Source organism: Manis javanica, chromosome 14 (assembly GCF_040802235.1).
Source record: "Manis javanica isolate MJ-LG chromosome 14, MJ_LKY, whole genome shotgun sequence".
NCBI lineage: Eukaryota > Metazoa > Chordata > Mammalia > Pholidota > Manidae > Manis > Manis javanica.
Window position 1 is genome coordinate 74,105,303 of NC_133169.1, and position 14,809 is coordinate 74,120,111.

The 14,809-nt window shown below is 44.8% G+C and overlaps 1 protein-coding gene across 1 annotated transcript; it reads right to left on the reverse strand.

Annotated features, from left to right (window-relative positions):
* Positions 1–991: 991 nt before the first annotated feature.
* Positions 992–12,783, reverse strand: LOC140846300 (protein FAM170A-like). The gene is made up of 2 exons (XM_073222170.1): positions 10,535–12,783; positions 992–4,923 (listed from the first exon to the last, which is right to left on the reverse strand). The coding sequence occupies exons 1-2, from the start codon at positions 10,734–10,736 to the stop codon at positions 4,136–4,138; spliced, it is 990 nt and encodes a 329-aa protein (XP_073078271.1). The 5' UTR covers positions 10,737–12,783; the 3' UTR covers positions 992–4,135.
* Between the last annotated feature and the right edge of the window lie 2,026 nt (positions 12,784–14,809).

The window sequence follows — 14,809 nt, forward strand, 5'->3', positions numbered from 1 at the left end:
TTTGATCATGCATTATGAACTATAGACAATCAGTTCAAATATTAATATTCGTTTGATTTTTATACTTGATTTATATGTGGATACCACATTTCTCTCTTTATTATTATTATTTTTAATAAAATGCTGAAGTGGTAGGTAGATGCAAGATAAAGGTAGAAAACATAGTTTAGTGTTGTAAGAGAGCAAATGTAGATGATCAGGTGTGTGCCTGTAGACTAAGTGTTACTCCAAGCTAGTCAAGGGCAATAAACATCCATGGATGCAGAAGATTTCTCTCAGAACAGGGGGGGTGAGGTTCTAAGCCTCACCTCTGTTGATCCCCAATTTCTCACCTGATGGGCCCCCTGCGACTGTGCCTGTCTTAGGTTGTTCCTCCCTTGAGGAATCTTACCCGTCTCTGGCTAACCAGTCATCTTCCAGGGCCATACAGGGAAATGTAAAGTTGGTAAGTGAGAGAGAAGCCTTATTGTTTGAAAAGGTTAGCTTTTTTACTTTTTTGCATATTTATGCCCTGTGGCATTTATGCCCAGCATTTGTCTTGAGGTATCTTTACCACTTGGAAGAATTATGATACTCGGTAAATTCGATATCAGGCACGAATTCTATTTAAGGGTTGTAATTAGGAAGGAAGAAGAAAAGCTATAGAAGTAGCAGGCAGAGGAAAACATGGGAAGATTGATTATTTCTTTGACATATCTTCTTCTAGAGTAACTTCAGCATGTATAGGTTTTAAACTACTAATTAAATTGCGCACACACATTGACATAATAGGAGGACAGTTACATAACCAAAGCATACGTATAATTACCAGCCATCTCCAGTGAACCCAAGAAAACCAGTTAGGCACCTTAGGCATTTGTGAAAACTTATCTATGATATGGTGGGTATTGTTCAACTGAACTTGAACAGTCTGAGAGAAATCAGAAAAATTAAAACAACCCATTCCTGGGGACTGTTCACATCCCATATGTTCTTTTAATAGTAGATAGTCTGTAGTTGTAAGATTTTGGAGCGCTACAATTTGCACTTCTCCTAATTCTTGGTTGAGTTCCAACAGTATAGATCCAGTCAAATTTGTTGTTTTACTGTATGCACAGGCCAGCTTAGATACCTCCTTCTTCATTCCCATGGCAAGTCCAGGAACTGGTGGGATGAGTGCATCTACAGCTGTAGCAGCGTGTGGATCTTTGTTGGGGTTTTTTGATGATCATCTTCTGGTATGAGTCTTCCAGAGAGTGTAGTGAGCAGTTTTTAAAGAGGGTATACTCTTACTGTATGACCAAACACTAACACTCTTAGGCATTTATATGAGAAAGATGAAAACAATTTATCTCAAAAACCTCGACATTATTATCGTAGAAACTTAACCTATAATCACCAGTAATGTGAAACGGCAAAATGCCCTTGTGAATATATGATACCCTGAACTGTTCTACATCATGAAATGGAATACTCAGCAATAAAAGTAATAGACTATTAATATATGCAATGACTTGGCTGGGTTTTAAGGGAATTATGTTTGAAATAAAAATGTAAACTCAAAAGTTTACATACTAAATGATTCCATTTATATTAAGTTCTTGACATGAAAAGGAAGTAGAGAGAGATGGAGAGTGGTCACCAAGAGTTAGGGAAAGGAAGGAGAGATGGGACTGACTATCAAGAGCCATGTGAGGGGTTTGCTTTGAGGAAACAGAACATCTCTGTATCTTGATTGCAGTGATGGGCGTATAAATCTACACATAGGAGAAAATGCCATAGAATTATACTTGAAAACATAAGCATGACACCTGATAACATAGTGAAATCTGAGGAAGGTCTGTAGTCTGGCTTATGGTATTGTTCCAATCAACTTCCTTGTTTGGATAACGTACTGTGATCATGTTGGGGGCGGCGCATGATGGGTAGATGGGACCACCCTAGACTGCTTTGCAACCTCTTGTGAGTTTATATCAACATTTAAAAGTTTGCTTTTTTTTTAAAGCTCAGAAAATCTTAATAATAGAAACTACAAAAATAAAAAACCCTACCCAGACACATAATCAAACTGCTGATTATCGGAGGTAAGGAAAACAAACCTCAAAAATGAATGAGAAATTATTTTGAGCCTCCATTTATGCCAGACAGTGTCTGTTACCTTCACAATCCCTGTTATTTTAGGTAACATGCTCTCCTCTTTGAAGATGAGGGCACTGACCCAATGTATGCAAAGCTGCTAAGAGTTGGTAAAGAATTTAAGCCTGGGTCTTCTCTACTGAAGTCTAATTATTTGTATACTTATCTAAACCTTCTCAACACAGCGTCCTAATAAATCAAGAACATAGTGTACATACTGAGTATAAATATATATCCCATACTGCTTCAGTATAAACTCAGAGGAATATTGTGTGCTACTCCTTCCTAGGCTATACCATTTCAGTGAACAAAAAGGAAGCAATTATTCTAAAGCTAATTTGCATATCCATTAAGATATGTTAGATTACAAACAACAGTAAATGACTCAGGCTAATTGAGATGAAACAAAGATTTATTGAAGGGTTAGTAAGGATGCTTACTTAGTTAAAGTAACGGCTGAAACAGCCAAGTCTTCAAAAGAGAGGAGCTGAAAATAAGTCCAGTTGTAGTGGCTCATAGACCTTAATTTGAGTTGCAGACAAAAGATAAACTATTAGCACAGGTTGGCCCAACACAGATATGTATGAAGAGACTTGAGAACACAGAAGTAGAACTCAGCAGTGGCCCCTGCCTCCCTGCCAGGGACGAGCAGGAGCAGGAACTTCTTTCCACGGGTCTCCTGCATGTGTGGCAGTCCCAGCATTCTGTGGGCTCTGCCTCGCTGTGTGTGGCTATCTTCTCCAGAGCCGGCCACCACATGTTCCCAGGGCAACAGGGAACAGCTCCAGAGGCTCGGGCCACTGTTGCTGTGGTGCTCATGAGAAGTGCAGCGCTCTCGTCAGACTGCAGGGCTGTGTCGGACGCCTTCGTTTGAAATCTTCAGGCCAGTAGGTCTACGTTGCTCTGAAGGAACCAAAACAGAGAAGGGGATCCATTCAATGAGAGAGGCAGCTCTTATTTCAGTGACAAGTGTTCAGCCACTCTCAGCATTTCCTGCATGATTTAGAAAGCTGAGGACCATTTCCAGGTTCCATTCTAACTGTGACTTTTGGAACGTGGAGAAACAGCCCTTCATTTGTCCCTCTAACTAAAAAGACACACTCTCTTTATTGGCTTTACAATGTCTCTTCAGCTTTGTCTATGTTTAACTCCTCCACTGGCTGCTGAGAGAACAAGACACTTGGTGCTGTAATAGTAAGAAGCTGATGTGAGGACTGTGAAGCATCATAAGAGCACATGGGTGTCCCTACAAGAAGCAACATGTTGAACTGAGAAATGGTCCACGGCAAAAGCATAGCCTTTTTCTCCCTCCTTCCCTGGTTACATTTGACACTTTAAGGAAGTGGCCAGAAGTACTACATCTTGGTATATACCTAGGGATATTTTTCCTAGGGGGAAAGAAAGGATTGCATGGTTTGTTTCTCTCAAGTGGTTGCAACTGCTAAGCAGTCTCCTCTCAGGTATGCGAATCACATAATGGAGTTTGAGATCCCACTCACACCCAGGAAAAGGGTAGAACCAACCCTCAAGGACAGAAGGCCTGGCTCTGCCGCATCCTGAGCCTTCTGACTCCCCTGGCCTTTGATACTGAATCCCAAGTATCCCTGAGATGTGCTCTTACCCTGGGCCCTCACCTCTTCTGCAGCTGGCCCCTTTTAATAGTTTCCACTTCCAGCCAGTTTCCTGTTCTCAGCTGTACTGGTAGCGATGCTAGACTGGTGCTCCTTGTTCTTTGGTTTGCATGAGGACGCCTTGGTCTTCTGCATGGTGGGATCTGCCTTCTTGTCCCTCGTCTTCAGGAGAGCAGTGAAAATTATTAAAAGGGGCGCTCCGCTCCTGTTCCTGCGTGGTGGTAGGGAAGGTGGTGGATACATTGACACAGAGTGGGTATCATGGCTGCTAAGAGAGGAAGGCCCTCAGTAGAGTCTGGACTACTTCACTTCCACTTTCCTAGGGCCGGAAAAAGTCTGTGTACTCGCAGGAGGACGTCTTCCTGCCAAAGTGTTCTTCGGTCTACCATCTAAGTGGTCTCGCATTGATACTCCTTGTCCTCCTCCTCCTCCTCCTTGTCCTCTTCTTTCCTATTCTTATTCAGCCAAGCCAAGGCATGCTGGAAAACATGGCAGCTGAAGCCCTCACGGACCGCATTGTCCACGTGGTCCTGCAGGACCTCCAAGCTGGGGAAAACCCGGCAGCAGCCCAGGCACCTGAAGCCGCTGTCCAGGGCCACCAGCCACTCAGGCGTCTCAGCCCTGGGGCTCTCCTCCTGGGCTGGAGGCTCCACTGCACTGCCAGCCTGCTCCGTCTCCTCCTGTGCTGGAGGCTCCACTGCACTGCCAGCCTGCTCCATCTCCTCCTGGGCTGGAGGCTCCCCCGCGCTGCCAGCCTGCTCCCCCTCCTCCTGGGCTGGAGGCTCCCCCGCACTGCCAGCCTGCTCCCTCTCCTGTGGGTCTTCACTGTCGTCGCTGACAGTCAGGAGTTCCTGTGTAGACAAGCCGCTCCATATGTCTGAGGCCTGTTCACCCTTTTTTTCAGCCTCTTCAAAAATAGCAAATACTCTTTTGGTCCTCTTAGAGGCGGGCTCATAGACTTCCACCTCATCCCATGACTCAGCTAAGCCTCTTTTCATCTGGACACGCCTGTAGTAGATCTTCTTGACGCGTGCCCTTCCCAGGTATGGTGGAAAGGAGTCTTCAGTAGAGATGGAGGGAGCTTCCTGTTCCTCCAAGACCTGGGGTTGAGTCACCTCAAGAGGCTCAGTACGAGGAACATCCTGATGCCACTGAGGGGTTCCTCCTCCTCCTCCTCCTGGGAAAGGAAATTTCAGACATGAGAAAACTAGAATAAGTGTGTGAAGTCTGTAGGAGTTGAGATGGTCAAGAGAATATTCCTATGTGGGCACATGGCCTGGAAGTACACACATATGTGAAATCACAGAATGCCGTGTGACACACATTTTATCTGAGGTATGTGTGTGGTGTGATTATGTGGGATTGAGGGTGTGGAGGTCTGTGTGTGTTCTGGGACACACCTGGTGAGTGCTTCTGACATTGGTAAGGGGGTGGTGAATGACAGTGTACATGTGTGTGTGGTGCAACAATACACGTGAACAGGGGTGGTATGTGTTCTTACCGTGAAACAGTTAAAGATGGAGCATGTTGGAGGAAGTGTGCTTGAGTCTCCCAGAAGCGCAGCTCTCTGAGGGGCTGAAGGCTTTGGGCTGAAGGTTTTGTGGGTGAGGGGTGTGCGGAATAGAAAGCCTGTATATGACAGTGCATTCATTTCATGGCCTATGAGTGTTTCAGTGCTTAGGCTGGCTCTAATGGGGGAGCTGGAACAAGTTACCTGTGTGAGAGGGTGTACATTCTTTACGGGTTCGTGTGTAGACAGCAGAGTCTGAGAATGATTGTGTGAGGAGGGAAGGTGGAAGTGTGTATCTGTAACGCTCGTAGAGAATGGGAAGGACGCATCTGGAATGAAGGGATGTGTGTATGAGAGAAAAAGTGAAAGGAAGGAATAGTGGGGCTCTATCTGGTGTGAAGGAATATAGGGTGTGTGTGTGAGTGAGTTTGTGCTGATCTGAGGGAAGAGGTCATTGAATTGCCACCCTGTTACCAGCACAGCCCACTATCTCACAGCTGTCCCAGTGTTCACATGGGGAACTGCCCTATCCTTGAAAGCACACCCCCAGTTTGTCCCTCTGCAGAGGCTTCAGTCTTAGTTCCTCTGCCCTGAAGCCCTTTCCTGTTTTTGAAGGGAAAGTGAAGTAAGGAGGGATTGGGCCGAGCCACACCAGGTATTCATCCCGTCCAGCCTTTGTGTCTCCCTTACCGTCCTCAGCAGCACCAGGAAGCTTTCCTGGAGACACGCAGGAGAAATACTCCGAGACAGAGGACTCTTCTCCCGGTGTCTGACTGCGGTCTGGGACCACCACATGTGCCTCCCGCTGAGGAGAATCCTCTTGGGAATTCTGGAATTCTGAGGAATGGAATACAAGAAAAGAGATGTGGCATTTTCTGGGATCTCTATCCATTCAAAAAAGACATGTTAAGTCAATAATCAGGTTAGGCATTGAAACCTGCCGCCTACCCCCCATAAATTAAGCATTTGAAATTTCACTTGCTCCAAAATATAAGGAAACAGGAAAATTGTGTGTAGTAGATGTCAGTGACATTGGGCATCTTGTATGTGATGTTTCTAAAGATGTATACTGCAGTATATCAGAGGCTCAGAGTCTCACCTAGTACATAGTAACTTGCCTGTATTATTTGATGATATTACTCTGCTTACTGGATGAATATGTTTGGTGTATATATACATGGATTCAGTGCTTCCGTCTGTCAGCTGGGGACCATCAAACAAAAGTGTCCACCTCCTGCCCCGGGGACAGTCGGAAGGGACAGGAGAGCCCTCCCGCCCACCTCCTGTCCCTGGCTCCTCTCGCAGGTGTCTGCTCTGGGGAACCTGACGGGGGCCTCTGTTGCCAGAGCAGTGCAGAGCCAGGGCTTGGGGGGAACTGCTGAGTTCTGAGCTAGAGTAGGAGACTCCAGGAGGGCCTCCACGGTTGGCTCCAGACTACCCCTCCCAGTGCTGGCCCCTGCCCTGCTCTCCAGACTGTATGTGCCCTTAAATGGCACAGTTGTCAGCGGCCTACTCAGTGTGCCACCCTCCTCCGTGTACCCTGCCCACACAGGGCTCGGACTGAGTAGTTCATCTGTGCTTACCATCCTCATTGCCTATCTTGAATTTTACACCTTCTCAATTTCTCTGTCATTTTGTCAGTTTTTCTACCTTTTCAAATATGGCCTCGTCTGATACATTGCACTTTTGGGCACTTGTCCTTGTTGAGATTTCCCTTGAATCTCAAGGTTGTGCCTTATGTACATGCCCTGCATATCTCGGAGAGCAGAAAGAAACTTTGTTGTGTTTCTGTGTTCTCTCACATCTGGACAGGGGTTTGTATCAGCTTCTATCTCTAGTCAACCGGGAAACTGATATACATCCTCTCAGGCCACCTCTGTGAACCCGCTCTCGAGGTCCAGCCTCTCTTTCATCGATTTCGCACATTCTGATTGCTCGCTCTGTGTCATACATGCATGGAGACTGCAGTCTCTTTTCTGGCCAGAGTTCCAAAATACAAGTATTTAACAGTTTCTGATTTTGCCCAAGTTTTAATGGCTAGGAGGGTATAAAACACACATGTTGTCTGTATGGAAATTCTTGCCCTCTGTCTTGGACCTGTGCTACCACAGAGTACTAATTAGATAAAATACTTTAATATTTGTTTACCTAACTACATATGTCATGGGTTAAACACATTTTGTTTTAGTTGTCATAATCTGGGTAAGGTCCCCCACCATTGAAAGATGCCAAATCCTATTCCCCATATCCTATGAATGTTAACCTTAGGAGGCCAATGGGACTCTGCAGATGTGATTAAATTAAGGAAGTATTTGAAATGAGTTCCTGTAGATGGCATGGAACCAGAGCCCTAGGCTCCCAGATTGGAGAGGAGGAGACTGTGGCTGGGCCCAAAGTAGACCTTTCTCTCTGGCTGAGCAGAAACGCTGAGCTCGATCTCTGCAGGTCTGTGTGGACTCCCTCTGCCCTGATCTGCCCAGACTTCAGCAGCTCTTCCTCTCTGCTTAGCAGCACAAGAGGCCGAGTCAAGAGAGGGGCCAGAGGCGTAGCGTTCTGATTCAGAGGGTCAGTCATGTCCCTCAGGACCCCCAGCTTTGTCTTCCAAAGAGTACCCAGGTGGTGCACCCCATGCATGGAGCTTTGAGACTCCTGGAAAATGGAGCAAAAGTAATGGAGGCGGCTGGTTCCATTCTGTTCCCTCCTACACTCTTCTCCCTAACGTACTCTCCCCACTTTCCCTCACGGAAATACTGAGTTGGTCCTAAACAGTTATCTCTGGCTTGGACAGAGAATTGGCCTATGTCAGCTTTCTGGGTTACTCTCTGGACCCTGTAGTCCAGGCTCCTCACACTCACTCACTCACCTTGCTTAAGATTTTTGGTACCATTGGCTTTCCTCCACCATTTTTTTTTTTTGTGGGTGTGCCCTTTGCATTCCCCCTCTTAGATCTACAGTCTCAGATGAAACAATTGGTGAATTTTTATCTTTGCAGAATTTAACTATTTATTATTAGTCAGTGTGTTTGTTTTGCTGACCAAGCTCACTTTTCCTGAGTGAATTAAGATGACCTTCATCTCTAATGAATGTGTCAGGTGTGTGTATCATGCACACATTGTGGCAGAATGCTGTGAGGAATGTCATGTGCTTTGTGTGTATAAATTCTTTAATGTGTGACTGATCTGGTGTTTGCACATTTGAACATGGGATAGTTCTGTGTGTGTGAGAATGGTATGTGTGCTTTGTGTCTGTGTTTTAGGTCAGCACGTATCTATGTGTACAGACTGTGTGTCCTACGATTATGCATGTGTGTGCGTCGTTTCACATGTTAGGTGGCTTAGCTGTGCAACAGGATTATTACGAGTATTCTCTTTGAGACTAGTGTAAGGTAACAGTGAAAGCGCAGAAGAATATGAAAAATCAATGGCTGTAAGAGAAAGAATATATGAGTTTTCAATGTAGAACTGTTTGACGTTCCAAAGTAAATGAGGGCACAGGACAGCGCATGCAACAATAAATGCAGAGCAGCATGTGAATGATTGCATTACAAGGTAAAATCTTGAAAGACTGAGCTCTGAGGGGCTGAGTAGAATATGAGCATTAAAGCCTAGCCCTCTAACTCTGAGGCATTCACCAATTAGAAATATGTCCATATAGCAAAATACCCAAATGCTCGTAAAAGTGTAATCAATAAAGACACTATGTGCCAAGAATGAAGGAACTACAGTCACATATAACATGGATGCTGATTATAAACACAAGTACAGAGAGTGAAAAGAAGAAGACACAAAGCATGTATTGTGTGCTCGTGTTCACATAACATTAAAACACGGGGACAACTAATGCAGCACTTTTGTATGGTTGTGACAAAAACAGAGTAGAGAACTCACATGCATGTGGAAGATGACAAGGAAGTGAATGATGATGATCGGGGGCGCAGATGGGTCTGTATAGGGTTGAACTTGCGAACATCGGCTATGAAAAGATACTGGTGTGCGGGGGTCTCGGACCAGGTATGTCTCTACTCGGGTCAGGACCTGAGGATCCTACCGTGTTGGGCCTGCTTTAGGCTATTAGTGCTGTCACATCTTTCTGGTAATGTAACCTGTCCTCGCCCAGCTCATACTGACATGTTCTTCCATGTTCCTCTGATACAGCTCATCCCCTTAGGCCCTCTTCCACCATTTCCTCAAATAACTCTCTGCCCTCCCCTTGTCTCCTTGGGCTCGCTCCAGTCCTTCGAAGTATTTTCCCTTGGAATTTACTACTTCCTCTGGGGATTATATTAACAAAGATGGAGAAGCATTTTGAGTTTCTCTCTGTACTGGGCAGCCTTGTGCTGACTGATGAGCAGAATCACTCAGCTCATCTCTGGGCTCTGCCTAGATCTCCACTGTCTATTGCATCCCACTCAGTGGTCCCTTCTTACCAGTGCCAGGAAGCTTTTCCATTGCTTTCTGGCTTTGGGTTGTGGCCACTGTCCTGTGTCCATGCTGTAGAGCTGCTTTTGTGAAAAAATTAAATAAAAATGATAGATGTGGTCCATGCTTGGTGTTTATGTATTTATCCATCCATTAAATAAACAGTAAGAGTCTGCTGTGTAATGTCTTCAGTGAACCCAGATAGCCTCCATTTATGTGGATAGCATAATACTGTTTTCCCTTGAAAATTTCAAATGTGTGGTAATATTGGTTGTTCCATCTATAGATCATGAGTGACTGGATTTCACAAAGTGTGACTTTATAAATGGAACAGAGATACGGAGCTAGCTCTAATGAGGGAGGTAAAACAGGTTACCTGTGTGAAAGGGTGCACATTATTTAAGGGTTAGTGTGTAGACAGCAGAGTCTGAGCATGACTGCGTGAGCAGGGAAGGTGGAAGTGTGTATCTGTGTAACGCTTGTAGAGAATGGGAAGGACGCGTCTGGAATGAAGGGATGTGTATATGAGAGAAAAAGTGAAAGGAAGGAATAGTGGGGCTCTGGTATAAAGGAATATAGGGTGTGTGTGTGGGTGAGTTTGTGTTCATCTGAGGGAAGAGGTCATTGAATTCTCACACTGTTACCAGCACAGCCCACTATCTCACAGCTGTCCCAGTGTTCACATGGGGAACTGCCCTATCCTTGAAAGCACACCCCCAATTTGTCCCTCTGCAGAGGCTTCAGTCTTAGTTCCTCTGCCCTGAAGCCCTTTCCTGTTTTTGAAGGGAAAGTGAAGTAAGTAGGGATTGGGCCGAGCCATGCCAGCTATTCATCCTGTCCAGCCTTTGTGTCTCCCTTACCATCCTCAGCAGCAGCACGACGCTTTCCTGGAGACACGCAGGAGAAATACTCCGAGACAGAGGACGCTTCTCCTGGTGTCTGACTGTGGTCTGGGACCACCACACGTGCCTCTGGTTCAGTAGAATCCTCTTGAGAGTTCTCGAATTCTGAGGAATGAATACAAGAAAAACAGATGTAGCATTTTCTGGGATCTGTATTCATTCAAAAAAGACATGTTGAGTGGATAATCACATTAGGCACTGAGACCCCTCCCATGGAATTAAGCATTTGAAACTTCACTTGCTCCAAAATACAAGGAAACAGCAATTATGAAAATTGTGTGTAGTAGATGTCAGTGATACTGGGTATCTTGTATGTGATATTTCTAAAGATGTATACAGAATATCAAAAACTAGTGACTAAAATTGGGTACTAGCTCCTTTTTCCTCACGAGAAATTATATAATTAGAGGACAAGGGGTGCAAGTTTTAAAAGACTTCTGCATGTCTGCCTGCCTGCCTGTCTAGATTGGTATCTATATTGATGTATAGAAAGATAGGGATGTCAGTATAAATACAGAGAGGTGTAGAGATACAGCATTTTCGCAGGGAATTCCTGGGCAGCAGCCATGGTGCTGGAGATGCTCTAATGAAGACTTTACACACTCGCCCCAGACTCCTCTTCTGGGAATGTATTTCTGTATTTCTCCAAGACTCTCAGCCTCCCTATTCACATCTTTTGAAAACCTCTTTCAAAGGAGGCAGACACACCCACATGATACATTTCTGCCCGGGAATTGGAAATGGACACCCCGGGCAGTTCTTGGGCAAGGGGTCACTTATGGCCCTGCTGAGGGAGGGACACAGTTCTGAGCCTGGGCTATCGCGTTGCCCTGTCTCCTCGCCTGGCTCCTCCTCAGCCCCTTCTCGCTCTCAGCCCACACCACGGTGACTCAGAGTGCCTCCAGCAGAGGTGGGGCAGCGGAGTGTGTGCCAGGCTGGGGAGCATGAGCTGCCAGTGACTGCAAGGAAGAAAAGCCTTTCTCCCAACCTGCCCTTTTCCTGGACTTCATTTCACCACTTTCAGAGGGGGACCGGGCCCTGGGTCGGAAGCATGCTTCCTCCAGAGCTAATGTAGTTCTGACCATGTGACTAAGTTTTCTGCGGTGGGAAATGAGTGGCAGCCAGGTACAGGCATGAAATCCTCCTCTGCACCGCCGTGTTCTTTCCTTTTCTGGGATGTTGATAACCTTGGGTCTATTTGAAAGTGAGTATTAATTATAAAAAAGTTTCTATCAGCAGGGAGACTTGCCCTATTCCTTCACATACACTAATTGTTATATAAGAAATAGATTCCTTCGTGTATTAGTTATTAAGGCCTCTTCTAGTCCAACTAATGAGTCTACTCCGTTAGTGATAAAATGAGTTTTGAGAAGGAAATAATTGGACCTGGTATGTATTAAGCAAGTCATTATCTTAGAAACTACTCTGTGTCTTCACTTGGCTTATTTATGATGTATATGTGTGTAGGTGTGAATTGATGTGAATGTGTTTTACATGTCATAGTTTACACTAAAAAATATCTCTGAACATGCACTGTTTGTATTGAAGCTGAGTTGAGGACAGACTCATTTTCCAAGCCTCTCTCCTAGGCCCCACTGGAGTGTGCTGAAATCCCAAACATTGTTGGAAATGTCACGTTCTCTTCATGAGCCACCACTGGGACCCTCGGTTTTGGTCCTGACCTGTCCCCTCCCACTACTGAGCACCTGCTCTTCCTCATAGGACTTGTTTACTTTTTAAAACCTCACAGTCACTACAACTATTTCAGTTTCCCCTTTTTCCAGAAAGATCCACTTTATCAATTCAACCATCGTGGTTAAATGGTATTGTCTGTACATATGTGGGCAAGTGTGTGTGTGTGTGTGTGTGTGTGTGTGTGTGTGTGTGTGTGTGTGTGTGTGTGTGTCCCGCTGGTCTTTTTCTTACATTTCATAAAGGAGCCTCACATTTACATGTCTATACACTGAGACAGTGAAAGAAAGGTCTCAATGTCTGAGACAATCTAAGAAATCAATTCATTTTCTGTATGACTTTACTCTCTCATCCCTGCACCTCCAGTTTTAGGTAGTCAGACTGTTTTCCTAATTTTTCATTTACCTCTTTGAGCTACACTTTCTTCATTAACTGGAAAGAGTATTATTGGAAAATTTGTAACATTGTAAAAAAGGAAATAAAAGGAAATACATTCTATAAGAAATATTATACTAATCAGTCACTACGTCTGTGATACAGGAACCCAGATTGGCATGATGTGGGGAACACAGGTCCTGAGCCACAGAGACAAGGACCTGGTCATGGGAACCTCCTCTCGGCCCTCAGATGATCTGGTCCGTGAGAATGAGCAGCGAACCCACACCTTCTCCACCCTCCCGCCTTCCTGCCCTTTCTCTCCCATAAGTAGGAATCTTCGCTCCTTTTTTCTTTAGAAGACGGTTTCTAGCTCCCCAGTGCTCAGAGAATATCACTGACACAAACCTCCTGACATCCTGGCAGCTTTGGGGGCACGTGTGGTTTCAAGATGTTTCCTTTTCAGTTTACGCTTCATGGTTCAGCACTTCACAGAGTGAGTGACCAAAATCAGGTGCCTTCCTCCCCGGAACTCTGCTGCCGGAGGTTAAAGTGATGACAGCCAAGAATCAAGTAGGTACATTCAAGAACAACAAACAACTCTCTCCACACTCACTCACTCACTCACTCACTGACTGGCCTGGCCAGTGCTAAAGTACAGCAGGAGGGCCATTATGATGTGAGACAGTGTTCCATAGCATTGTGACACGTGCATCAGAGCAGACCACTGACGGGGGGATCCCTTGTACCCAACAGAAACTCTACCATCAACTTGGATTTTTATCTTGCACTTCATATCAGACCTTGAGAACCAATGATATGGATTAAGCAAAAGACAGTTACTTTATGTATCTAGGGTAACCCCATTACTAAATCTCCCATTACTAAAGGATGAGGATAAGGCATTACCTGAGAGAAACAGGCTTAGACCCATGCCTGCCCCATAGAACATGGTTAAGTGTCCTATCTTTGCAGTACCTTATAACTTATATACACACATAAGTTATATGTGAGGTGTATGTGTATATTGGGTTTGTAAACACCTTGTGATTCCACACAGCCCCAACATTTATTGAATTTTCCCCACTGTAGGGAACAGGCTCATGTATTTCAATAACCCATTGTTTCTTTTGCAACTCTTTTTCCCTGTCACTTCCCCAGAGCCTTTAGGGAAAGAGGAAGCCCCTGGCTTTACATTTCATGGCCCTCATCATGGATCCTGTGCTTGTCAAGCATGAAGGCTTCATTCCTGGCTTCTGTTCTAGACCCCAGTCTCCTGGAAACAAAAGGGTTTGAACTCCAATTAGCTCCATTCTACTTCCAACTTCCCACTGACTGTCTCCTCCCTTAGGGACAATATGTATTTGCTCTAGAGTGAGGCCATGATCCAGCCAGCTTCAGCCTTCTTTACCTCCAGTAGGTCCTGCTTTATGCTGTTCCCCCCATGTGGGCTCGGCCTCTTGGCAGCCACTAAGTGGTAGGCACATTTCCCAAGATATTCTCAACCTTGTCAGCTATTAGAAAAACCCAAACCAGAAATTAGATCATTTTACACATACCAAGCTGGTAAAAATTAGATCAACCTATACAAATGGTAGTAAGGATATGGGTAAAAAAAGGAACCTTCATGATATAAAATGAAGTATTGACCTATGTAGCTGTTCTGGAGAACTATGAGCCAACATTTTATGAAATTAGTAAGTATATCACCTATGAACCATGATACCAATAAATGAAAACACATCCTGTGCTCATGAATAGGAAGAATTAATATGTCAAAATGGCCATCCTGCCTAAAGCAATCTACAGATTCAATGCAATCCCTACACTCAACATACCAACAGCATTCTTCAATGAACTAGAGGAAATAATTCAAAAATTCATATGGAACCACAAAAGACCTTGAATAGCATAAGCAATCCTGAGAAGGAAGAATAAAGCAGGGGGTGGTATGCTCCCTAACTTCAAGCTCTACTACAAAGCCACAGTAATCAAGACAATTGGTACTGGCACAAGAACAGACCCGTAGACCAATGGAACAGACTAGAGAGCCCAGATATAAGCCCAAGCATATATCATCAATTAATATATGATAAAGGAGCCACATGGATATACAATGGGGAAATGACAGCCTTTTCAACAACTGGTGTTGGCAAAACTGGACAG